The 26,529-nt window shown below is 48.5% G+C and overlaps 1 protein-coding gene across 2 annotated transcripts in view; it reads left to right on the forward strand.

Annotated features, from left to right (window-relative positions):
* The window catches only part of PAK4 (p21 (RAC1) activated kinase 4), a 142,241-nt gene that overhangs the window by 98,257 nt on the left and 17,455 nt on the right, over positions 1 to 26,529 (forward strand). For both annotated transcript variants that reach the window (XM_063937947.1, XM_063937948.1), the window contains exons 5-8: positions 17,641 to 17,774; positions 18,052 to 18,178; positions 18,318 to 18,443; positions 18,522 to 18,656. In XM_063937947.1, coding sequence (XP_063794017.1) covers positions 17,641 to 17,774; positions 18,052 to 18,178; positions 18,318 to 18,443; positions 18,522 to 18,656 — 522 coding nt within the window. The remainder of the gene's footprint in view (positions 1 to 17,640; positions 17,775 to 18,051; positions 18,179 to 18,317; positions 18,444 to 18,521; positions 18,657 to 26,529) is intronic.

The raw sequence follows: 26,529 nt of genomic DNA on the forward strand, positions 1-26,529 counted from the left end.
GGACGCGACAGTGGTCAGGGGATGCGGATTCCAAACGGCATATGGAAGTATTGCCGTATAAAGGGGAGGAGTTATTTGGGGTCGGTCTATCGGACCTGGTGGCCACGGCAACGGCTGGAAAATCCACCTTTTTACCCCAAGTCACCTCGCAGCAGAAAAAGATACCGTCTTTTCAGGCTCAGTCCTTTCGTCCCCATAAGGGCAAGCGGGCAAAAGGCCACTCATATCTGCCCCGGGGCAGAGGAAGGGGAAAAAGACTGCAGCAGACAGCCTCTTCCCACGAACAGAAGCCCTCCCCCGCTTCTGCCAAGTCCTCAGCATGACGCTGGGGCCTTACAAGCGGACTCAGGCACGGTGGGGGCCCGTCTCAAGAATTTCAGCGCGCAGTGGGCTCACTCGCAAGTGGACCCCTGGATCCTGCAGGTAGTATCTCAGGGGTACAAATTGGAATTCGAGACGTCTCCCCCTCGCCGGTTCCTGAAGTCTGCTTTACCAACGTCTCCCCCCGACAGGGAGGCGGTATTGGAAGCCATTCACAAGCTGTATTCCCAGCAGGTGATAATCAAGGTACCCCTCCTACAACAGGGAAAGGGGTATTATTCCACGCTGTTTGTGGTACCGAAGCCGGACGGCTCGGTGAGACCCATTTTAAATCTGAAATCCTTGAACACTTACATAAAAAGGTTCAAGTTCAAGATGGAGTCACTCAGAGCAGTGATAGCGAACCTGGAAGAAGGGGACTATATGGTGTCTCTGGACATCAAGGATGCTTACCTCCATGTCCCAATTTGCCCTTCTCACCAAGGGTACCTCAGGTTTGTGGTACAGAACTGTCACTATCAGTTTCAGACGCTGCCGTTTGGATTGTCCACGGCACCCCGGGTCTTTACCAAGGTAATGGCCGAAATGATGATTCTTCTTCGAAGAAAAGGCGTCTTAATTATCCCTTACTTGGACGATCTCCTGATAAGGGCAAGGTCCAGAGAACAGTTAGAGGTCGGAGTAGCACTATCTCAAGTAGTACTACGACAGCACGGATGGATTCTAAATATTCCAAAATCGCAGCTGATTCCGACGACACGTCTGCTGTTCCTAGGGATGATTCTGGACACAGTACAGAAAAAGGTGTTTCTCCCGGAGGAGAAAGCCAGGGAGTTATCCGACCTAGTCAGGAACCTCCTAAGACCAGGCCAAGTGTCAGTACATCAATGCACAAGGGTCCTGGGAAAGATGGTGGCTTCTTACGAAGCGATTCCATTCGGCAGATTCCACGCAAGAACTTTTCAGTGGGATCTGCTGGACAAATGGTCCGGATCGCATCTTCAAATGCATCAGCGGATAACCCTGTCTCCAAGGACAAGGGTGTCTCTCCTGTGGTGGTTACAGAGTGCTCATCTCCTAGAGGGCCGCAGATTCGGCATTCAGGATTGGGTCCTGGTGACCACGGATGCCAGCCTGAGAGGCTGGGGAGCAGTCACACAGGGAAGAAATTTCCAGGGCTTGTGGTCAAGCATGGAAACGTCACTTCACATAAATATCCTGGAACTAAGGGCCATTTACAATGCCCAAAGTCAGGCAAGACCTCTGCTTCAGGGTCAGCCGGTGTTGATCCAGTCGGACAACATCACGGCAGTCGCCCACGTAAACAGACAGGGCGGCACAAGAAGCAGGAGGGCAACGATGGAAGTGGCAAGGATTCTTCGCTGGGCGGAGAATCATGTGATAGCACTGTCAGCAGTGTTCATTCCGGGAGTGGACAACTGGGAAGCAGACTTCCTCAGCAGACACGATCTTCACCCGGGGGAGTGGGGACTTCACCCAGAAGTCTTCCACATGATTGTGAACCGTTGGGAAAAACCAAAGGTGGACATGATGGCGTCCCGCCTCAACAAAAAACTGGACAGATATTGCGCCAGGTCAAGGGACCCTCAGGCAATAGCTGTGGACGCTCTGGTAACACCGTGGGTGTACCAGTCAGTGTATGTGTTCCCTCCTCTTCCTCTCATACCAAAAGTACTGAGAATCATAAGAAGGAGAGGTGTAAAGACTATACTCGTGGCTCCGGATTGGCCAAGAAGGACTTGGTACCCGGAAATTCAAGAGATGCTCACGGAAGACCCGTGGCCTCTACCTCTAAGAAAGGACCTGCTCCAGCGGGGACCATGTCTGTTCCAAGACTTACCGCGGCTGCGTTTGACGGCATGGCGGTTGAACGCCGGATCCTGAAGGAAAAAGGCATTCCGGATGAAGTCATCCCTACCCTGATCAAAGCCAGGAAGGATGTAACCATACAACATTATCACCGTATTTGGCGTAAATATGTTGCGTGGTGCGAGGCCAGGAAGGCCCCTACAGAGGAATTTCAACTGGGTCGTTTCCTGCATTTCCTGCAAACAGGACTGTCTATGGGCCTCAAATTAGGGTCCATTAAGGTTCAAATTTCGGCCCTGTCAATATTCTTCCAAAAAGAACTGGCTTCTGTTCCTGAAGTTCAGACGTTTGTCAAGGGAGTACTGCATATACAGCCTCCTTTTGTGCCTCCAGTGGCACCTTGGGATCTCAATGTAGTTTTGGGATTCCTAAAATCACATTGGTTTGAACCACTCACCACTGTGGACTTAAAATATCTCACATGGAAAGTGGTAATGCTGTTAGCCCTGGCTTCAGCCAGGCGTGTCTCAGAATTGGCGGCTTTATCCTATAAAAGCCCTTACCTAATTTTTCATACGGACAGGGCAGAATTGAGGACTCGTCCTCAATTTCTCCCTAAGGTGGTTTCAGCATTTCACTTAAACCAGCCTATTGTGGTGCCTGCGGCTACTAGGGACTTGGAGGATTCCAAGTTGCTGGACGTAGTCAGGGCCCTGAAAATATATGTTTCCAGGACGGCTGGAGTCAGAAAATCTGATTCGCTGTTTATCCTGTATGCACCCAACAAGCTGGGTGCTCCTGCTTCTAAGCAGACGATTGCTCGTTGGATTTGTAGTACAATTCAGCTTGCACATTCTGTGGCAGGCCTGCCACAGCCAAAATCTGTAAAAGCCCATTCCACACGGAAAGTGGGCTCATCTTGGGCGGCTGCCCGAGGGGTCTCGGCTTTACAACTTTGCCGAGCAGCTACTTGGTCAGGGGCAAACACGTTTGCTAAATTCTACAAATTTGATACCCTGGCTGAGGAGGACCTGGAGTTCTCTCATTCGGTGCTGCAGAGTCATCCGCACTCTCCCGCCCGTTTGGGAGCTTTGGTATAATCCCCATGGTCCTTTCGGAGTCCCCAGCATCCACTAGGACGTTAGAGAAAATAAGAATTTACTTACCGATAATTCTATTTCTCATAGTCCGTAGTGGATGCTGGGCGCCCATCCCAAGTGCGGATTGTCTGCATTACTTGTACATAGTTATTGTTACAAAAATCAGGTTATTGTTGTTGTGAGCCATCTTTTCAGAGGCTCCTTCTGTTATCATGCTGTTAACTGGGTTCAGATCACAAGTTGTACGGTGTGATTGGTGTGGCTGGTATGAGTCTTACCCGGGATTAAAAATCCTTCCTTATTGTGTACGCTCGTCCGGGCACAGTATCCTAACTGAGGCTTGGAGGAGGGTCATAGGGGGAGGAGCCAGTGCACACCAGCTAGTCCTAAAGCTTTTACTTTGTGCCCAGTCTCCTGCGGAGCCGCTATTCCCCATGGTCCTTTCTGAGTCCCCAGCATCCACAACAGGCTCCCTGCTTCGTGGGACTGAGGGGAGAGAAGCAGACCTACTTCTGTGAGTTAAAGGCCCTGCTTCTTAGGCTACTGGACACCATTAGCTCCAGAGGGTCTGATCACTTGGTATAGCCTAGCTGCTCGTTCCCGGAGCCGAGCCGCCGTCCCCCTCACAGAGCCAGAAGAGAGAAGCCGGGTGAGTAACCGAAACAAAGAAGATTTCAGTGAAGGCGGCAGAAGACCTCAATCTCAGAGGTACCGCGCAGCGCGCCATTGCTCCCGCTCACAAACGGCACTACACGGGTGCTTGGTGCAGGGGGGGCGCTCTGGGCAGCAATAAAACCTCTTTTAAGATCTGGCACAGAGGTATACAGTCACAGCAAGCTGCAGAGACTCTGGTCCTGGCCCTTCACTTCTGTCACAAATAACAGGGTGCAAAAACAGGGGGGAGCACAGCATATTTGGTGTTGAATATATATATATATGCGCTGCAAGGTCTGGGGCATTGTATATTCCTTCAGACCGGGTGAGGCGCTGGGTGTGAGCTGGCAAATTCCCTCTCTGTCTCTCCCAGTGTGATAGTGGGTGTCGGTACGCGTGTGTCGACATGTCTGAGGCTGAATGTTCTTCCCAGGAGGAGGCTGGTGTGGGGGCAGAACAGAATGTGGGAGTGACTGTCGGCACCGCCGACTGCTGATTGGGTAGATATGGGGAGTGTCTTAAATGCAAGTGTGGTTTCGTTGCATAAGAGAGACAAATTTGAGTCTCAGAACCAAGCATGGAGACGATCCATGGAAGATGTTTTGTCACAAACTCAGACCCCCTCAGGGTCACAGAAACGTTTGTTTACCCAGATAGCAGACACAGATACCGACACGGATTCGGACTCCAGTGTCGACTATAGTGATGCCAAATTGAATACTGAACTGGCTAAGAGCATTCAGTACATGATTGTGGCAATTAAGGACGTGTTACATATCACGGAAGACCCTGCTGTGCCTGAGACAAGGGTCTGTATGTATAAGGGAAAGAAACCTATGGTAACGTTTCCTCCATCTCATGAACTGAACACTCTCTTTTTGAAAAGGCTTGGGATACTCCTGACAAGAAGTTGCTGATTCCCAAGAGAATTTCTATGGCATATCCGTTTCCCTCTGAGGATAGGGAAAAGTGGGAGTCTACTCCCACGGTGGACAAAGCTCTAGCGCAGTTGTCCAAGAAGGTGGTGCTTCCGTCCCATGTAAGCAGCAAACTACCTTGAAATCTATTTATGTCACTACAGGTACGCTGCTGGGGCAGCGGCATGGGTAAGTAGCGCTATTGAAAAGTGGGCAGATAACTTGTCATCTGAAATTGACACTCTGGATAGAGATAGCGTGCTTTTGACGCTGGGTCATATCAGGGACGCTGCAGTCTATCGAAAGGAGGCTGCGAGAGATATTGGCCCCTTTGGATCAAGGGCCAATGCCATGGCAATATCGGCTAGGAGAGCGTTGTGGAATCATCAATAGAATGGTGATGCTGATTCTAAGAAGGCTATGGAGGCTCTGCCCTACAAAGGTGGCGTTTTGTTTGGTGAAGGCCTCGCGGACCTGGTATCTACAGCTACCGCGGGTAAGTCATCTTTTCTACCTTTTGTCCCTCCACAGCAAAAGAAAACGCCTCCGTATCAGATGCAGTCCTTTCAGTCTAATAAAGTCAAAAAAGGACGAGGGTCCTCCTGCATTGTTGCTAGAGGTAAGGGAAGGGGAAAAAGATCGCCGGCTGTGGCAAGCTCCCAGGAGCAGAAGTCCTCCCCGGCTTCTACCAAGTCCACCGCATGACGCTGGGGCTCCGCTGCGGGAGTCCGCACCGGTGGGGGCACGTGTCCAGCTCTTCAGTCAGGTCTGGGTTCACTCAGGCCTGGATCCTTGGGTGCTGGAAATTGTGGCCCAAGGATACAAACTGGAGTTTCAAGACGTCCCCTCCCCCCCACCTATTTTTCAAATCGGCCTTGCCAGCTTCTCTTCCGGAAAGAGAAGTAGTGTGCGCTGCAATACAAAAGCTGTGTCAACAGCAAGTCATTGTCACGGTACCCCCATCACAACGGGGAGAAGGGTTTTATTCAAGCCTGTTCGAGCAGTGATCTCCAGTCTGAAAGGGGGGGATTTTATGGTGTCGGTCGACCTAAAGGATGCTTACCTACATGTCCCCATATATCCTCCACATCAGGCTTACCTGGAAACCGGCAAGAGTGTCGATTCATCAATGTACTCGGGAAGATGGTGGTGGCCTACGAGGCCAACCCGTTTGGCAGGTTCCATGCCAGGGTTTTTCAGTGGGACCTGTTGGACAAGTGGTCCGGGTCTCACCTACACATGCACCGGAAGATAAGCCTATCTCCCAGGGCCAGGATTTTTCTCCTGTGGTGGCTCCAAAGTTCTCACCTTCTAGAGGGACGCAGGTTCGGGATCCAAGATTGGATCCTAGTAACCACGGATGGAAGTCTCCGAGGTTGGGGAGCAGTCACACATGGACAAAATTTCCAGGGAAAATGGTCAAGCCAGGAAGCTTGTCTGCACATAAACATTCTGGAATTAAGGGCCATCTACAACGGCATTCTACAAGCGGAACATCATCTTCGCGTCCTGCCCGTCCTGATTCAGTCGGACAACATAACAGCAGTGGCGCACATAAACCGCCAGGGCGGACCAAGGAGCAGAGCGGCGATGGCGGAGGCCACAAAAGTTCTTCGCTGGGCGGAAAAACAGGCTCTTCATTCTAGGCGTGGACAACTGGGAAGCAGACTTCCTCAGCAGACACGATCTCCATCCAGGAGAGTGGGGTCTTCATCAAGAGGTCTTTGCAGAAGTGACAAGTCGTTGAGGAATTCCTCAAATAGACATTATGGCGTCTCGCCTCAACAAGAAACTTCAGACATATTGTTCCAGGTCGAGGGACCCTCAAGCAGTAGCAGCGGACGCCCTAGTGACACCGTGGGTGTATCAGTCGGTCTATGTGTTCCCTCCACTTCCACTCATCCCAAAGGTGATACGGATCATAAGAAGAACAAGGGTTCAGGCGATACTCGTTGTTCCAGATTGGCCACGGAGGGCCTGGTATCCGGATCTTCAGGAATTACTCGTAGGAGATCCATGGCCTCTTCCTCTAAGAGAGGATCTGTTGCAGCAAGGGCGTGTGTGTTCCAAGACTTACCGCGGTTGCGTTTGACGGCGTGGTGGTTGAACGCAAAATCCTAGCTCGAAAGGGTATTCCCGGTGAAGTCATCCCCACTCTACTGAAAGCTAGAAAGGAGGTAACGGCGAAGCATTACCACCGTATTTGGAGAAAATGTGTGTCTTGGTGTGAATCCAAGAAGGCTCCTATGGAAGAATTTCAGCTGGGTCGGTTTCTCCATTTTTTACAAGCAGGTGTGGATGCAGGCCTAAAGTTAGGCTCCATTAAAGTGGAGATTTCGGCCTTATCAATTGACCTTATGTCACATTGGTTTGAACCTTTACAAACGGTTGAGTTGAAATTTCTCACTTGGAAAGGGGTCATGCCTTTGGCCTTGGCGTCCGCAAGGCGGGTGTCGGAATTGGCGGCTTTGTCTCATAAAAGCCCCTATTTGATTTTCCACGAGGATAGAGCGGAGTTGAGAACTTGTCAGCAATTTCCACCAAGGGTGGTTTCTTCGTTTCACATGAACCAACCTATTGTGGTACCTGTGGCTACTGAAGCTTTGGCTGATTCAAAGTCTCTCGATGTGGTCAGAGCTTTGAAAATTTATGTAGCCAGAACGGCTCGTGTTAGGAAAACGGAGGCTCTGTTTGTCCTGTATGCTGCAAACAAGATTGGGGCTCCTGCTTCTAAGCCTACTATTGCACGCTGGATCTGTAATGCGATTCAGCATGCTCATTCTACGGCTGGATTACAGTTACCGAAATCAGTGAAGGCCCATTCTACCAGGAAGGTGGGCTCATCTTGGGTGGCTGCCCGGGGAGTCTCGGCGCTACAACTTTGCCGAGGAGCTACTTGGTCAGGTTCAAACACTTTTGCAAAATTCTACAAGTTTGATACCCTGGCTGATGAGGACCTCATGTTTGCTCAATCGGTGCTGCAGAGTCATCCCCACTCTTCCGCCTGGTCTGGAGCTTTGGTATAAACCCCATGGTCCTTTTGGAGTCCCCAGCATCCTCTAGGACGAAGGAGAAAATAGGATTTTAATACCTACCAATAAATCCTTTTCTCTTAGTCCGTAGAGGATGCTGGGCGCCCGTCCCAGTGCGGACTCTATCTGCAGTACTTGTTCATAGTTATTGCTTTTGTTACACAAAGGTTGTGTTTTTGGTTTCGATCAGCCTGTTGCTGATTCTTTGGTTCATGCTGTTAACTGGTTTTAGTTAAATGCCATGTTGTACGGTCAGGCTCGGACTGGCCTGCCGGGGAACCGGTGGTTCCACCGGTGGGTCAATATTGTATTTAGTCACGCCCACTTCTGCCGGGGGGCGGGGCTTGCCAGTCAGGAGTTTGCGGAAGAGCCGAGCGTCTGCAGCTCCTTACCACACCACTCGCCGACAGGAGGATCACGCGCGGTACGGAGGAGACGGCACGCGTGCCATGGAGGCTGTAGCTGGTGAGTGCGTGCAGTCACCAGTGGGCAGCGGGCGGGTCGCGGCTCCCGATCAGCAGCAGGCATCACATTTCTCTCCCGGGCGGCCGATGCAGTCTACTGATACAGAGTGGCTGACTGCAGCAGGTACACGCACCGTCCAGCATGTGAGGGAGTGACGCGCACCACCCCTTGCCCCCGCCAGCACACATAACCGCGCACCTCTCTCCCCCGTCTGCGTACATGTTCACCGCACCTCCCCCCACACATGGTCACTGCGCACCGCTCTTCCCTGCCGGCACACATGTCCACCGCACACCCTCTCCACCCCTGTCAGCACTCATTATCACTGCACAAGCCCCCCCACACCTGCCAGCACCTGCAACAACCAGCCCTGGATCACAGCAGCAATGGAGGCAGAGCGACTGGTACAGCGGATCAGCCCTGCTACTAATTGCGGTAGGAGATTCCTTCTCTCCAGTGCCCAACAGTGCTGCATTATTATATTAGATGTGCCCCCCTAAGATTGTATATAAAAGACCCCTGTATAGTGTCATTGTGTATGGACCCCTGTATAGCGTCAGTGTGTGTGTGTGTGTATGGACCCCTGTATAGCGTCAGTGTGTGTGTATGGACCCCTTTATAATGTCAGTGTGTGTGTACCCCTGTATAGTGTGTGTGTGTGTGTGTGTATTGATCCCTGTATAGTGTTTGTGTGTGGACCCCTTTACAGTGTCAATGTGTGTGTGTATGGACCCCTGTATAGTGTTATTGTGTGTGTGTGTGTGTGTGTGTACCCCTGTATAGTGTCAGTGTATGCAGGGGTCCATACACAAACACCTATATAGTGTTTGTGTATGGACCCCTTTACAGTGTCAATGTGTGTGTGTGTGTATGGACCCCTGTATAGTGTGTATGTGTATGGACCCCTGTATAGTGTGTGTGTGTGAACCCCTGTATAGTGTGTATGTGAATGGACCCCTGTATAGTGTCAGTGTGTGTATGGACCCCTGTATAGTATCAGTGTGTGTGTGTGTGTGTATGTGTATGGACCCCTGTATAGTGTCATTGTGTGTGTATGGACCCCTGTATATTGTCTGTGTGTATGGACCCCTGTATAGTGTCAGTGTGTGTGTATGGACCCCTGTATAGTATCAGTGTGTGTGTGTATGTGTATGGACCCCTGTATAGTGTCATTGTGTGTGTATGGACCCCTGTATATTGTCTGTGTGTATGGACCCCTGTATAGTGTCAGTGTGTGTGTGTGTGTGTATGGACCCCTGCATAGTGTCAGTGTATGTAAGGACCCTTGTATAGTGTCAGTGTGTGTGTTTGTGTATGGACTCGTGTGTGTGTGTGTGTGTGTGTGTGTGTGTGTGTGAACCCCTGTATAGTGTGTATGTGAATGGACCCCTGTATAGTGTCAGTGTGTGTATGGACCCCTGTATAGTATCAGTGTGTGTGTGTGTGTATGGACCCCTGTATAGTGTCATTGTGTGTGTATGGACCCCTGTATATTGTCTGTGTGTATGGACCCCTGTATAGTGTCAGTGTGTGTGTATGGACCCCTGTATAGTATCAGTGTGTGTGTGTATGTGTATGGACCCCTGTATAGTGTCATTGTGTGTGTATGGACCCCTGTATATTGTCTGTGTGTATGGACCCCTGTATAGTGTCAGTGTGTGTGTGTGTGTATGGACCCCTGCATAGTGTCAGTGTATGTAAGGACCCTTGTATAGTGTCAGTGTGTGTGTTTGTGTATGGACTCCTGTATAGTGTGTGTGTGTGTGTGTGTGTGTGTGGACCCCTGTATAGTGTTATATTGTGTGTGTGTGTGTGTGTGTGTGTGTGTGTGTGTGTATGGACCCCTGTATAGTGTCAGTGTTGGGTGTGTGTGCGTGCGTGTATGGACCCCTGTATAGTGTGTGTGTATGGACCCCTGCGTAGGTTCAGTATATGTAAGGACCCCTGTATGGTGTCAGTGTGTGTGTATGGACCCCTGTATAGTGTCATTTTGTGTGTGTGTGTATGGACCCCTGTATAGTGTCATTGTGTATGTGTGTGTGTATGGGCCCCTGTACAGTGTCATTGTGTGTGTGTGTGTGTGTGTGTGTGTGTGTGTGTGTGTGTGTGTGTGACCTCTGTATAGTGTTAGTGTGTGTATGGACCTCTGCATAGTGTCAGTGTATGTAAGGACCCATGTATAGTGTCAGAGTGTGTGTGTGTGTGTGTGGGGACCCCTGTATAGTGTCAGTGTGTGTGTGTGTGTGTGTGTGTGTGTGTGTGTATGGACCCCTGTATAGTGTCAGTGTGTGTGTGTGTGTGTGTGTGTGTGTGTGTGGACCCCTGTATAGTGTCAGTGTGTGTGTGTGTGTGTGTGTGTATGGACGACTGTATAGTGTCAGTGTGTGTATGGTCCCCTATATAGTGTGTGTGTGTGTGTGTGTGTGTGTGTGTGTGTGTGTGTGTGTGTGTGTGTGTGTGTATATAAGAGTTCAGCCAGAATTTTAAATTACAATTTAAGGGGCACCATTTTTTTTATTTGCCCTGGGCGCCTTTAACCCTAGTTATGCCTCTGCCCTCTTCCTGTTATCCAGTGTCTCCCTGTCACCCACTACCTACCTGTTACCCTCTATCACAGCGTCACACACTATCTCCCTGTCTCCTATGCTTCCCCAGTCATCCACTATCTCCCTGTCACTCACTATCTCTGTCACAGTCTATCTCCCTGTCACCCTCTCACCATGTCACCCACTATCTCCCTGTCACCCCTGCATCCCCATCCACCCACCATCTCCCTGTCACCCACTCCCGGTCACCTCTATTATCTCCACAGGGGGTGGGGGGTTTAGGGGCAAAATATTGCCTAGGGAATCAAAATAGTTAGGGCCAGAAGTTCAATCCAAATTTTTATCTTATTGTCTTTTTGGGCGTTATCATTCACACAATGCAAGCCACGCAAGTGACCCAAGCATTCCTTGCCGCCACTCACCCCTGCTCAGTGCCGGCTCCCTGTTGCTGCCCACTCAGTGTCTGCCAGGACGGGTTATACGCCGGCACCCGTCCCTGCTGTTACTCCTCTATAGTGCTGCCACCTCTGCTGCTCCTCTCCTTTCTGCGGTGGCTGCTACCAACCGACGGCTGCTTGAATGTGTGCCGCCTGTGACCCACTTGCCCCTGATACTGCATTACCATCGACGCTGGTGTTCCTGTTCTGGCTGCTTCTCCAGTTTTGAGAACCCACAGGATCTCTTGGCCGGGTGAGTGCCTATATTAGTGTAAAGGTGAAAAAATAACCTGGGGCACAGCAAGATTTGGATAAGGGTAATGGTATAATATTTAGTTTGTTTAAACAAAGTGTCTGTTAGTACAGGTAACAGATATGGCGTAGAAATAGTACATTTAAAAGAAATAAAAATCAAAGTCAAAATAAAATAAAAACAGTAAAAACTGTTTTTGGTACCACTGTGTCAAATAAATAAAGTACAATGTAAAAGTACAGTATACAAGCAGTTTTGCAGCCCATAAAGATTTGTTTTGAAATGGAGAGAGCAGCATAGGTAGTTAGTGGTGACTGATGGTCCTGCTCCTAATATGTTAATGCAGAGCGTAATACTAATATGGGCACTTACCTGTACATCTACCTGGCGGGGGTTAGCAGCCCAAGTTCATAATGCAATAGTTCACTGGATACTTTTGTCTGCTATCACAGTGTAGCAATAGCCATTTTCTTTCACAGCTCCGCTGGAAGGACGGCTCCCTGATTCTCCCTGCAGTCCTGCACTACAGAAACAGGGTAAAACAGAGAGGGGGGCACTATTGGCAGCTAATATATAAATACAGCAGCTATAACAGGGAGTAACACTTATATAAGGTTATCCCTGTATATATATATATATAGCGCTCTGGTGTGTGCTGGCAAACTCTCCCTCTGTCTCCCCAAAGGGCTAGTGGGGTCCTGTCCTCTATCAGAGCATGTGTGCTGGGTGTCGGTACGATTGTGTCGACATGTATGAGGAGGAAAATGATGTGGAAGCAGAGCAATTGCCTGTGTTAGTGATGTCACCCCCTAGGGAGTCGACACCTGACTGGATGGTAGTAATTACAGAATTACGTGACAATGTCAGCACTTTGCAAAAAACTGTTGACGACATGAGACAGCCGACAAATCAATTAGTGCCTGTTCAGGCGTCTCAGACACCGTCAGGGGCGCTAAAACGCCCGTTACCTCAGATGGTCGACACAGACCCTGACACAGATACTGAATCCAGTGTCGACGGTGACGAGACAAACGTAATGTCCAGTAAGGCCACACGTTACATGATCACGGCAATGAAGGAGGCATTGAACATTTCTGACACTACAAGTACCACAAAAAAGGGTATTATGTGGGGTGTGAAAAAACTACCAGTGGTTTTTCCTGAGTCAGATGAATTAAATGAGGTGTGTGATAAAGCGTGGGTTTCCCCCGATAAAAAACTGCTGATTTCTAATAAATTATTGGCACTATACCCTTTCCCGCCAGAGGTTATCAAAACAAAAACAAGTGGCGTTACCGTCTCCTGATACGGCCGCTCTCAAGGAACCAGCTGATAGAAGGCTGGAAAATATCTTAAAAGGTATATACACACATACCGGTGTTATACTGCGACCAGCGATCGCCTCAGCCTGGATGTGCAGCGCTGGAGTGGCTTGGTCGGATTCCCTGACTGAAAATATTGATACCCTGGATAGGGACAATATATTATTAACTATAGAGCATTTAAAGGATGCATTACTATATATGCGAGATGCACAGAGGGATATTTGCACCCTGGCATCTAGAGTAAGTGCGATGTCCATTTCTGCCAGAAGAACGTTATGGACGCGACAGTGGTCAGGTGATGCGGATTCCAAACGACATATGGAAGTATTGCCGTATAAAGGGGAGGAGTTATTTGGGGTCGGTCTATCGGACCTGGTGGCCACAGCAACGGCTGGAAAATCCACCTTTTTACCCCAGGTCACCTCTCAGCAGAAAAAGACACCGTCTTTTCAAACCCAGTCCTTTCGTCCCTATAAGGGCAAGAGGGAAAAAGGCCGCTCGTTCCTGCCCCGGGGCAGAGGAAGGGGAAAAAGACTGCACCATGCAGCCTCTTCCCAGGAGCAGAAGCCCTCCCCCGCTTCTGCCAAGTCCTCAGCATGACGCTGGGGCTCTGCAAGCAGACTCGGGCACGGTGGGGGGCCGTCTCAAGAATTTCAGCGCGCAGTGGGCTCACTCGCAAGTGGACCCCTGGATCCTGCAGGTAGTATCACAGGGGTACAAATTGGAATTCGAGACGTCTCCCCCTCGCCGGTTCCTGAAGTCTGCTCTACCAACGTCTCCCTCCGACAGGGAGGCAGTATTGGAAGCTATTCACAAGCTGTATTCCCAGCAGGTGATAATCAAGGTACCCCTCCTACAACAGGGAAAGGGGTATTATTCCACGCTGTTTGTGGTACCGAAGCCGGACGGCTCGGTGAGACCAATTTTAAATCTAAAATCTTTGAACACTTACATAAAAAGGTTCAAATTCAAGATGGAGTCACTCAGAGCAGTGATAGCGAACCTGGAAGAAGGGGACTATATGGTATCTCTAGACATCAAGGATGCTTATCTCCATGTCCCAATCTACCCTTCTCACCAAGGGTACCTCAGGTTTGTGATACAAAACTGTCATTATCAGTTTCAGACGCTGCCGTTTGGATTGTCCACGGCACCACGGGTCTTTACCAAGGTAATGGCCGAAATGATGATTCTTCTTCGAAGAAAAGGCGTATTAATTATCCCTTACTTGGACGATCTCCTGATAAGGGCAAGGTCCAGGGAACAGTTAGAGGTCGGAGTAGCACTATCTCAGGTAGTGCTACGTCAGCACGGGTGGATTCTAAATATCCCAAAATCACAGCTGATTCCAACAACACGTCTACTGTTCCTAGGGATGATTCTGGACACAGTCCAGAAAAAGGTGTTTCTCCCGGAGGAGAAGGCCAGGGAGTTATCCGAGCTAGTCAGGAACCTCCTAAAACCAGGACAAGTATCAGTGCACGAGAGTCCTGGGAAAAATGGTGGCTTCTTACGAAGCGATTCCATTCGGAAGATTCCATGCAAGAACTTTTCAGTGGGATCTGCTGGACAAATGGTCCGGATCGCATCTTCAGATGCATCAGCGGATAACCCTATCTCCAAGGACAAGGGTATCTCTCCTGTGGTGGTTACAGAAGGCTCATCTTCTAGAGGGCCGCAGATTCGGCATTCAGGATTGGATGCTGGTAACCACGGATGCCAGCCTGAGAGGCTGGGGAGCAGTCACACAGGGAAGAAATTTCCAGGGCTTGTGGTCAAGCATGGAAACGTCTCTTCACATAAATATCCTAGAGCTAAGGGCCATTTACAATGCCCTAAGTCAAGCAAGGCCTCTGCTTCAGGGTCAACCGGTATTGATCCAGTCGGACAACATCACGGCTGTCGCCCACGTAAACAGACAGGGCGGCACAAGAAGCAGGAGGGCAATGGCAGAAGCTGCAAGGAGCTGGGCGGAAAATCATGTGATAGCACTGTCAGCAGTGTTCATTCCGGGAGTGGAAAACTGGGAAGCAGACTTCCTCAGCAGACACGACCTCCACCCGGGGGAGTGGGGACTTCATCCAGAAGTCTTCCAAGTGATTGTAAACTGTTGGGAAAAACCAAAGGTGGAGATGATGGCGTCCCGTCTCAACAAGAAACTGGACAGATATTGCGCCAGGTCAAGGGACCCTCAGGCAATAGCGGTGGACGCTCTGGTAACTCCGTGGGTGTTCCAGTCGGTATATGTGTTCCCTCCTCTTCCTCTCATACCAAAAGTACTGAGAATCATAAGAAGGAGAGGAGTAAGAACGATACTCGTGGCTCCGGATTGGCCAAGAAGAACTTGGTACCCGGAGCTGCAAGAGATGCTCACGGAGGACCCGTGGCCTTTACCTCTAAGGAAGGACCTGCTCCAGCAGGGACCTTGTCTGTTCCAAGACTTACCGCGGCTGCGTTTGACGGCATGGCGGTTGAACGCCGGATCCTGAAGGAAAAAGGCATTCCAGATGAAGTCATCCCTACCCTGATCAAGGCCAGGAAGGATGTAACTGCAAAACATTATCATCGCATTTGGCGAAAATATGTTGCGTGGTGTGAGGCCAAGAAGGCCCCTACGGAGGAATTTCAACTGGGTCGTTTCCTACATTTCCTGCAAGCAGGATTGTCTATGGGCCTAAAATTAGGATCCATTAAGGTTCAAATTTCGGCCCTGTCGATCTTCTTCCAGAAAGAACTGGCTTCAGTGCCTGAAGTTCAGACGTTTGTCAAAGGGGTACTGCATATACAGCCTCCTTTTGTGCCTCCAGTGGCACCTTGGGATCTCAATGTAGTTTTAGGGTTCCTAAAATCACATTGGTTTGAACCACTTGCCACAGTGGATTTGAAATATCTCACATGGAAAGTGGTAATGCTGTTGGCCCTGGCTTCAGCCAGGCGCGTATCAGAATTGGCGGCTTTATCCTATAAAAGCCCTTACCTGATATTTCATTCGGATAGGGCGGAATTGAGGACTCGTCCTCAATTTCTCCCTAAGGTGGTTTCAGCGTTTCACATGAATCAACCTATTGTGGTACCTGTGGCTACTAGGGACTTGGAGGACTCCAAGTTGCTGGACGTAGTCAGGGCCCTGAAAATATATGTTTCCAGGACGGCTGGAGTCAGAAAATCTGACTCGCTGTTTATACTGTATGCACCCAACAAGCTGGGTGCTCCTGCTTCTAAGCAGACGATTGCTCGTTGGATTTGTAGTACAATTCAACTTGCACATTCTGTGGCAGGCCTGCCACAGCCAAAATCTGTAAAAGCCCATTCCACAAGGAAGGTGGGCTCATCTTGGGCGGCTGCCCGAGGGGTCTCGGCTTTACAACTTTGCCGAGCAGCTACTTGGTCAGGGGCAAACACGTTTGCTAAATTCTACAAATTTGATACCCTGGCTGAGGAGGACCTGGAGTTCTCTCATTCGGTGCTGCAGAGTCATCCGCACTCTCCCGCCCGTTTGGGAGCTTTGGTATAATCCCCATGGTCCTTACGGAGTTCCCAGCATCCACTAGGACGTCAGAGAAAATAAGAATTTACTTACCGATAATTCTATTTCTCATAGTCCGTAGTGGATGCTGGGCGCCCATCCCAAGTGCGGATTGTCTTCAATACTTGTATATAGTTATTGTTACAAACAAATCCGGTTGTTTTTTGTTGGAAGCCATCTTTTCAGAGGCTCCTACGGTTATCATACTGTTAACTGGGTTCAGATCACGAGTTGTACGGTGTGATTGGTGTGGCTGGTATGAGTCTTACCCGGGATTCAAGATCCTTCCTTATTATGTACGCTCGTTCGGGCACAGTATCTTAACTGAGGCTTGGAGGAGGGTCATAGGGGGAGGAGCCAGTGCACACCAGCTAGTCTAAAGCTTTTTGTGCCCAGTCTCCTGCGGAGCCGCTATTCCCCATGGTCCTTACGGAGTTCCCAGCATCCACTACGGACTATGAGAAATAGAATTATCGGTAAGTAAATTCTTATTATAAATATTATACCATTTTTTTTTCTTTATATACTATGCTGGGTAGCTCTTATAACGTCTGGCCACTCCTCTCTGGTCAGGTGGCCACACCCCTTCCAGCATATGGCAACGCCCCTTAGTGGGCCCATATGATTGGATTTCCTTGGTGGGCCCTTCATGCCCCAGTCCGACACTGTGTACGGTGTGTTGTGGTGTGAGCTGGTATGTATCTCACCCTTGGTTAACAAAAATCATTTTCCTCGAAATGTCCGTCTCCCTGGGCACAGTTCCTATAGCAGAGGTCTGGAGGAGGGGCATAGAGGGAGGAGCCAGTTCACACCCATTTAAAGTCTTAAAGTGCCCATGTCTCCTGCGGATCCCATCTATACCCCATGGTCCTTTTGGAGTCCCCAGCATCCTCTAAGGACTAAGAGAAAAGGATTTACCGGTAGGTATTAAAATCCTATTTTCTCTTGTAGTCTCAAGCTGCATGTAGCCATAAATTGGTGATGGAAGTCTACTTATGGGTCCAACATCAAAACAAATAAAGGAGAGGCATATCCTCCTACATGTGATAAATCAGTGTAGCATATGGACTGATCATTTCTATAGTATAGAGCTACAAAGATATATCTATCTATAAAATATTATTTTCCTGTCTCTTCAAAGCGTTGTTCTCTGTTTCAGTCATTGTATCCCATTGAAATGGTTTTGTAGTTGGCAGCATGGAAGTATTATTTGTATGTACAATTTGCTTTATAGGTGGTGATAATGCGGGATTACCAGCACGAGAACGTAGTGGAGATGTACAACAGTTACCTGGTGGGGGATGAGCTGTGGGTTGTAATGGAGTTCCTGGAAGGCGGAGCCCTTACAGACATTGTCACACACACCAGGTAAGTCTGTTACATACAGTAGCTGCTTCTATACCCCTGCCAGCAGAGCTCTGTACCATAATGTATCCCCTGCTTCTGGGCACAGGGAAACTGTTTGTCTTGTTTTCTCTCTCCTTTCCTGAGATCACTGCTTTTCCCTTTACCAATATTATCCCTCAATGCCTGGTGGCTTCTTTTTCTAACATGTGCTCTGGAACCATAAACTGTTTGATTAGGATTGTCTCAGTGCCTCTGAGCGGCTCCACATCGGTGATGACATCTTACTGTTTGCTTTCAGAATGAACGAGGAGCAGATTGCTGCGGTCTGTGTGTCTGTACTGAAGGCTCTGTCTGTGCTTCATGCCCAAGGAGTAATTCACCGGGATATTAAGAGTGATTCTATCCTGCTGACACATGATGGACGGGTAAGAAGATGACCGTGTTTGTTGTGTGCTATTACCTAGTGGGGCACCGGACTTTGGGAGCTAGATGTATGAGTGTGTTGGGTAATGGATTTCTCTGCTTTGCAGTATTGTGTCTGTAACCGATATCTTCTGTCTGCAGGTGAAGCTCTCTGACTTTGGCTTCTGTGCCCAAGTCAATAAAGAGGTTCCTCGTAGGAAATCCTTGGTGGGAACTCCTTACTGGATGGCACCAGAGCTCATCTCAAGGTTACCTTATGGGCCGGAGGTAAGGCCTAGCTCTTGACTTGGTGGTTAGGGGTTGAACTGACTAGCACCTGGCTTTATTGTTATTTGTCCTTTTCAGGTGGACATCTGGTCTCTGGGTATCATGGTAATAGAGATGGTGGATGGAGAGCCTCCATATTTTAATGAGCCTCCACTAAAGGCCATGAAGATGATTAGGGACAATATGCCACCGAAGCTGAAAAACGTGCAGAAGGTGAGAGGTTATTCATGTCACCTGATGCTGGTAGTGTCCGTATAGCCATCTCTATGTATGTGAGAAAGCCACAAGTTCAGGTGGGGAAAGATTTCCTTTATAATGCTGCTAATAGGAAGCGGTTTCCCAAAGTGGTTGAGCTCTTTCTGGGTATAACTTCTTATTCTAACGTACAGCAGTTTTAGTAAAGGGGAGCTTGCATTGTCCATCAGGATACACCATTGGTAATGACACCTATAAAGCATCTGAGGGGTGGTGTTTAGTATGCCGGCTGTTGGGATTCCGGCGCTCAGTATTCCGGCACCGGAATCCTGACACCTGGCATACCGACAACTATTCTCCCTCTTGGGGGTCCACAACCCCCCTGGAGGGAGAATAAATAGCGTGCGCCACTGTGCCCACAGTGTGACGAGCGCAGCGAGCCCGCAAGGGGCTTATTTGCTCTCGCCCAGCTGCCGGCATGCTGGTGGTCGGGATCCCGGCGCCGGGATCCTGACGGCCGGCCACTCGTACTACACCCCATCTGAGTACTCTGGGGAAGCCTTGCCAATGACCTAGAATCTGCATCACCTTCCATTGGCTCACCAAATTCTACACAATATCTTTTGGGTTACCGGCTTATATGTAATTATAAGGCTATATCTGTATGTGGTGATGCAACTGATAGTACAGGAAACGCTAGTGATATCATCACAGCAGCTTCATGTATAAAGGAGATGAGCTGGGCCTAGCAATTTTCAGATCATCTCTGCCACAGCACCCCCCCTGTGGAAGCAGTGATTCCTGCAAAAGATTTAATACATGATTTTAATATGTGTAAAATCACAGTTCCAGAGGTACTGATCCACCCAGGTATCGGTTCTCTGATGTAGTTTAGATGAATGTGTTACGTATTGCTGTAGTTGGACCCCTCTGTGCACATGCAGTACATTTAACCACTTGCCTGGCATGGTCGCATCAAATACAATCATGCCTGCACAGGATGCGGCCAGTCAGATAGAGAGTGTTAACAGCGGCAGGGAAGAGAAACTTCCCTCTGCTGCTGCTGTCAGAGGGACTGGAAGGTCCCTCTGCCTCCCTGCAGTCTCCCCCAATGATTGCCGTGCTGCTGATCACTGCTGATCGGTCAGAACGACAGGACCCCCTCCTCCAGTGGCTGCAGACAATAGCAGCCGCTGGGGAAGTGTAAAATAATTACTACAGTAATAAATAAAACCATTATTTTAAAATCACTGTAATCTGTTCTAGAATATATTAGTTATGTGTAGAAGTGTCGCAAGTTGTGGAATAAATACTTTAATACCTATATTCCTGGTGAATGTAACTTGGAGAACAAATGTAAGAACTGGTTTGGTTATGAAGGGGTGGTAAAGAGATGACTGTCTGCAGTACATTTACTGACCGGAGCTGGCTCTATACCATCATCATGTCCTATTGCTGCCACCACTGACTAAGGCTCCAACTATCGGAGTTTATAAATATAAAAAATACCTATAATAAAGATATTTTTGAATGATATACTAAAAGAAAGATTTTTTTCTATAAAAACACTTCGCTTAATGAGAAAAATATAAATAAAAGTAACTCCTTGTGCGTTTGTCCGATAACCAAATCCCAGAAATGAGTTCTGCATGATAGGATAGGAAGGGATAAGTAAGCGGCTCTAGATGTGAAGCGCACTAGTTGCATTTGCAGAAATGTACAGGGCATACACACATATATGGGCATAGGCACAATGGGTCTTTGTAAAAGGGAAGCTCACTACAATGCTCTTGGTCTAGAAGCTAAATCTGGGTGCACTGTGGTGCTGCACAAATACCAGTCAAAGAAACCAGGTGCTTGTAGGTAGCGCTCCACGTTAATTGATGCTGTTAACAAGCAATTTTTCAGGAAGCAATTCTCATCAGGAACAGTATAATCAAAAACCCTACTCTTTATTAAATCATTCTGGCTTTCATCCTACCCTACCGCTCTATCCCCCTCACTCACTGTCTCTACCTTGTCTGTCTGCCCCTCCCCTTCAGACTGTAAGCTCTCATGAGCAGGGCCCTTTTCCCTCATGTGCTATTCCATCCCTGACTTATACCACTAACTCCTCCCTATTGCCTTTAATGGCTCCAAACCTTTGGGTTCAACAGCCAGGGCTGCTTCTGTGGGTGTTGTGGCTGCATGTGCAGCACTGGTTATATAGCTTGTATCCTGTGTTCCGCAATGTTTTGTACTGTAAGGCTTCTGCATCTTAATCTTCTTGTTGTGTTTGCACTGTTTCTACTTATGAGCTTGGTATGGTCCTGCATAACCCTTGTGGCACCATATAAAAAAAGGATAATAATGGTGAAGCTGGTTTGTAGCATATCCTGGGTGAATGGAGTCTAGCAGCAGCTATCAGCCCCCATCAGTTTGCCAAGCCGCACATCTCACTTACCTTGTAGGAGAACATCTGCAGCTTTCCGCCATACGCTGGTGGCTTATAGTAGCTGCACCTAGAACCAATGCACTCGGCATGTGACTAATAGACATGGATACAGTGACATACAGCTAGACGTGTTCAATGTAACACGTATTGTAACTCATCTAGACTTGAGCAACGTGATCTGCATGATGACACAAATCTAGATGTGCAGACTATGACATCACGTGACAAAGTATAGGAAGGCTGTGTAGGTATGGCCGTGCTTTAATATTGCAGTGATATTACCCCCCCCCCTTTGCTGTTTTAATTATTTTTATTATTTATCATCTACTTACTGTTAATTGGAATTATCTTTCAGGAATCAGACAGCCCAGTTTTTTTCCTGTTGTTAGATCCATGGTAATACAGGTTGAGTATCCCTTATCCAAAATGCTTGGGACCAGAGGTATTTTGGATATGGGATTGTTCCGTATTTTGGAATAATTGCATATAATGAGATATCATGGTGATGGGACCCAAGTCTAAGCACAGAATGCATTTATGTTTCATATACACCTTATACACACAGCCTGCAGGTCATTTTATCCAATATTTTTTGTAACTTTGTGCATTAAACAAAGTGTGTGTACATTCACGCAATTCATTTATGTTTCATATACACCTTATACACACAGCCTGAAGGTCATTTAATACAATATTTTTAATAACTTTGTGTATTAAACAAAGTTTGTGTACATTGAATCATCAAAAAACAAAGGTTTCACTATCTCACTCTCACTAAAAAAAAAAGTCTGTATTTCGGAATATTCCGTATTTCGGAATATTTGGATATGGGATACTCAACCTGTATAATGGTTCACTGCCAGCCGCTCCACTGCATGATAGTGCTGATTTACTTACCGTGTGCGGTTTATCTGCACCACTGAGCTAAGCACGTGACCGCAGAGTGTTTGCCTGCTACTAGGGCTGGGTGAGCTAGCCATGGATATAGCACATCATGGCAGATAATGCATGTGTTATGAAATAATAGGCTTACCGTACCATTGTTACAGTACGTTATGAGGTTGCTGGCTGCTAATCTAAATCTGCTTACCATTATGTAAGCATTGTCACAGTTGTAGAACTCAAGGTCTGAGGTAGTTTGAAGGGTTTATAATAGGATCGGTTACAACATTTATTATATTTACATGTGCTGTAAATCTGTGACCAGATTACCCCGTTCTGCCAATCTGATCTACCAATCACAGACCTGGTTGGTGGACATTGATGATCGGTGATCCAATGGGGAAAAGGCTAAAATAACAGCATTTAAAAATCCCATCCCTAGCAATTTTTGGGTGGAAATCCTCAATTTCTCTAACGTCCTAGTGGATGCTGGGGACTCCGTCAGGACCATGGGGAATAGCGGCTCCGCAGGAGACAGGGCACAAAAGCAAGCTTTTAGGATCACATGGTGTGTACTGGCTCCTCCCCCTATGACCCTCCTCCAAGCCTCAGTTAGGTTTTTGTGCCCGGCCGAGAAGGGTGCAATCTAGGTGGCTCTCTTAAAGAGTTACTTAGAAAAAGTTTTTAGGTTCTTTATTTTCAGTGAGTCCTGCTGGCAACAGGCTCACTGCATCGAGGGACTTAGGGGAGAGATTTTCAACTCACCTGCGTGCAGGATGGATTGGATTCTCAGGCTACTGGACATAGCTCCAGAGGGAGTCGGAACACAGGGCTCGCCCTGGGGTTCGTCCCGGAGCCGCGCCGCCGACCCCACTTGCAGACGCTGAAGATGAAGAGGTCCGGAACCAGGCGGCAGAAGACTCTCAGTCTTCATCAGGTAGCGCACAGCACTGCAGCTGTGCGCCATTGCTGTCAGCACACTTCACACAGCGGTCACGGAGGGTGCAGGGCGCTGGGGGGGGCGCCCTGGGCAGCAATGTATAATACCTGTATGGCGAAAAATACATCACATATAACCCTTGAGGCTATATGGATGTATTTAACCCCTGCCAGATATCTAAAACTCCGGAGAAGAAGCCCGCCGAAAAGGGGGCGGGGCCTATTCTCCTCCGCACACAGCGCCATTTTCCCTCACAGAAAGGCTGGTGGGAAGGCTCCCATGCTCTCCCCTGCACTGCACTACAGAAACAGGGTTAAAACAGAGAGGGGGGGCACTGATTTGGCGATATGTATATATATTAAAATGCTATAAGGGAGGAACACTTATATAAAGGTTGTCCCTGGATAATTATAGCGTTTTGGTGTGTGCTGGCAAACTCTCCCTCTGTCTCCCCAAAGGGCTAGTGGGTCCTGTCCTCTATCAGAGCATTCCCTATGTGTGTGCTGTATGTCGGTACGTGTGTGTCGACATGTATGAGGAAAATATTGGTGAGGAGGCGGAGCAAATTGCCTGTAATGGTGATGTCACTCTCTAGGGAGTCGACACCGGAATGGATGGCTTATTTATGGAAATTACGTGACAATGTCAACACGCTGCAAGCCGGTTGACGACATGAGAGGGCCGGCGAACAAATTAGTATCTGTCCAGGCGTCTCAAACACCGTCAGGGGCTGTAAAATGCCCATTTACCTCAGTCGGTCGACACAGACCCAGACACGGACACTGATTTCAGTGTCGACGGTGAAGAAACAAACGTATTTTCTTTTAGGGCCACACGTTAAGGGCAATGAAGGAGGTGTTACATATTTCTGATACTCCAAGTACCACAAAAAAGGGTATTATGTGTGAGGTGAAAAAACTACCTGTAGTTTTTCCTGAATCAGATAAATTAAATGAAGTGTGTGATGATGCGTGGGTTTCCCCCGTTAGAAAATTATTGGCGGTATACCCTTTCCCGCCAGAAGTTAAGGTGCGGTGGGAAACACCCCTCAGGGTGGATAAGGCGCTCACACGCTTATCAGAACAAGTGGCGGTACCATCTACGGATAGGGCCGTACTTAAGGAGCCAGCTGATAGGAGGCTGAAAAATATCCTAAAAAGTATACACACACATGCTGGTGTTATACTGCGACCAGCGATCGCCTCAGCCTGGATGTGCAGAGCTGAGGTGGCTTGGTCGGATTCCCTGACTAAAAATATTGATACCTTTGACAGGGACAGTATTTTATTGACTATAGAGCATTTAAAGGATGCATTTCTATATATGCGAGATGCGCAGAGGGATATTTGCACTCTGGCATCAAGAGTAAATGCGATGTCCATATCTGCAAGAAGATGTTTATGGACACGACAGTGGTCAGGTGATGCAGATTCCAAACGGCACAAAGATGTATTGCCGTATAAAGGGGAGGAGTTATTTGGGGTCGGTCCATGGGACCTGGTGGCCAGGGCAACTGCTGGAAAATCCACAGTTTTTTACCCTAAGTCACATCTCTGCAGAAAAAGACACCGTCTTTTCAGCCTCAGTCCTTTCGTCCCTATAAGAGTCATATCTGCCCAGGGATAGAGGAAAGGGAAGAAGACTGCAGCAGGCAGCCCATTCCCAGGAACAGAAGCCCTCCACCGCTTCTACCAAGTTCTCAGCATGACGCTGGGACCGTACAGGACCCCTGGATCCTACAAGTAGTATCCAAGGGGTACAGATTGGAATGTCGAGAGGTTTCCCCCCTCGCAGGTTCCTGTAGTCTGCTGTACCAATGTCTCCCTCCGACAGGGAGGCAGTATTGAAAACAATTCACAAGCTGTATTCCCAGCAGGTGATAATAAAATTACCCCTCCGACAACAAGGAAAGGGGTATTACTCCACACTATATGGTGGTACTGAAGGCTAGGTGAGACCTATTCTAAATCTGAAAAATTTGAACACTTACAAGGGTTCAAATCCAGATGGAGTCACTCAGAGCAGTGATAGCAAAGAACAAGGGGACTATATGGTGTCCCGGGACATCAGGGATGCTTACCTCCATGTCCCAAAATTTGCCTTTTCTCACCAAGGGTACCTCAGGTTCGTGGTACAGAACTGTCACTATCAGTTTCAAGACGATGCCGTTGGATTGTCCAAGGCACCCCGGGTCCTTACCAAGGTAATGACCGAAAGGAGGATTCGTCTTCAAAGAAAATGGACGACCTCCTGATAAGAACAAGGTCCAGAGAACAGTTGGAGGTCAGAGTAGCACTATCTCAAGTAGTTCTACGACAGCACGGGTGGATTCTAAATATTCCAAAACCGCAGTTGTTCCGACGACACGTCTGCTGGTCCTAGGGATGATTCTGGACACAGTCCAGGAAAAGGTGTTTCTCCCAGAGGAGAAAGCCAGGGAGTTATCCGAGCTAATCGGGATCCTCCTAAAACCAGGAAAAGTGTCAGTGCATCATTGCACAAGAGTCCTGGTAAAAATGGTGGCTTATTACGAAGCGCTTCCATTCGGCAGATTTCACGCAAGAACTCTTCAGTGGGATCTGCTGGACAAATGGTCCGGATCGCATCTTCAGATGCATCAGCGGATAACCCTATATCCAAGGACAAGGGTGTCTCTCCTGTGGTGATTACAGAGTGCTCATCTTCTAGAGGGCCGCAGATTCGGCATTCAGGATTGGATGCTCGTGACCACGGAGGCCAGCCTGAGAGGCTGGGGAGCAGTCACACAAGGAGTGTGATCAAGTCTGGAGAATTCTCTCCACATAAATATACTGGAGCTAAGAACAAATTTATAATGCTCTAAGCTTAGCAAGACCTCTGCTTCAAGGTCAGCCGGTATTGATCCAGTGGGATAACATCACGGCAGTCGCCCACGTAAACAGAAAGGGCGGCACAAGAAGCAGGAGGGCAGTGGCAAAACTGCAAGGATTTTTCGCTAGGCGGAAAATCATGTGATAGCACTGTCAGCAGTGTTCATTCCGGGAGTGGACGACTGGGAAGCAGACTTCCTCAGCAGGCACGACCTCCACCCGGGAGAGTGGGAACTTCATCGGGAAGTTTTCCGCATGATTGTGAACCGTTGGGAAAGACCAAAGGTGGACATGATGGCGTCCCGCCCGAACAAAAAATGGGACAGGTATTGCGCCAGGTCACGAGACCTTCAGGCGATAGCTGTGGACGTCCTGGTAACACCGTGGGTGTAACAGTCGGTGTATGTGTTCCCTCCTCTGCTTCTCATAACCAAGGTATTGAGAATTATAAGACATAGAGGAGTAAGAACTATACTCGTGGCTCCGGATTGGCCAAGAGGGACTTGGTAACCGGAACTTCAAGAGATGCTCACAGAGGACTAATGGCCTCGGGAGCTAAGAAGGGATTTGCTTTCAGCAAGTACCATGTCTGTTCCAAGAGGAACCGTGGCATCGGCCTTTAAGAAAGGACCTGCTCCAGCAGGGACCTTGTCTGTTCCAAGACTTACCGCGACTGCGTTTGACGGCATGGCGGTTTGAACGCCGGATCCTAAGGGAAAAGGCATTCCGGAAGAGGTCATACCTACCCTGGTCAAAGCCAGGAAGGAGGTGACCGCACAACGTTAT

This window comes from Pseudophryne corroboree, chromosome 8 (genome assembly GCF_028390025.1).
Source record: "Pseudophryne corroboree isolate aPseCor3 chromosome 8, aPseCor3.hap2, whole genome shotgun sequence".
In the NCBI taxonomy this organism is placed as follows: domain Eukaryota; kingdom Metazoa; phylum Chordata; class Amphibia; order Anura; family Myobatrachidae; genus Pseudophryne; species Pseudophryne corroboree.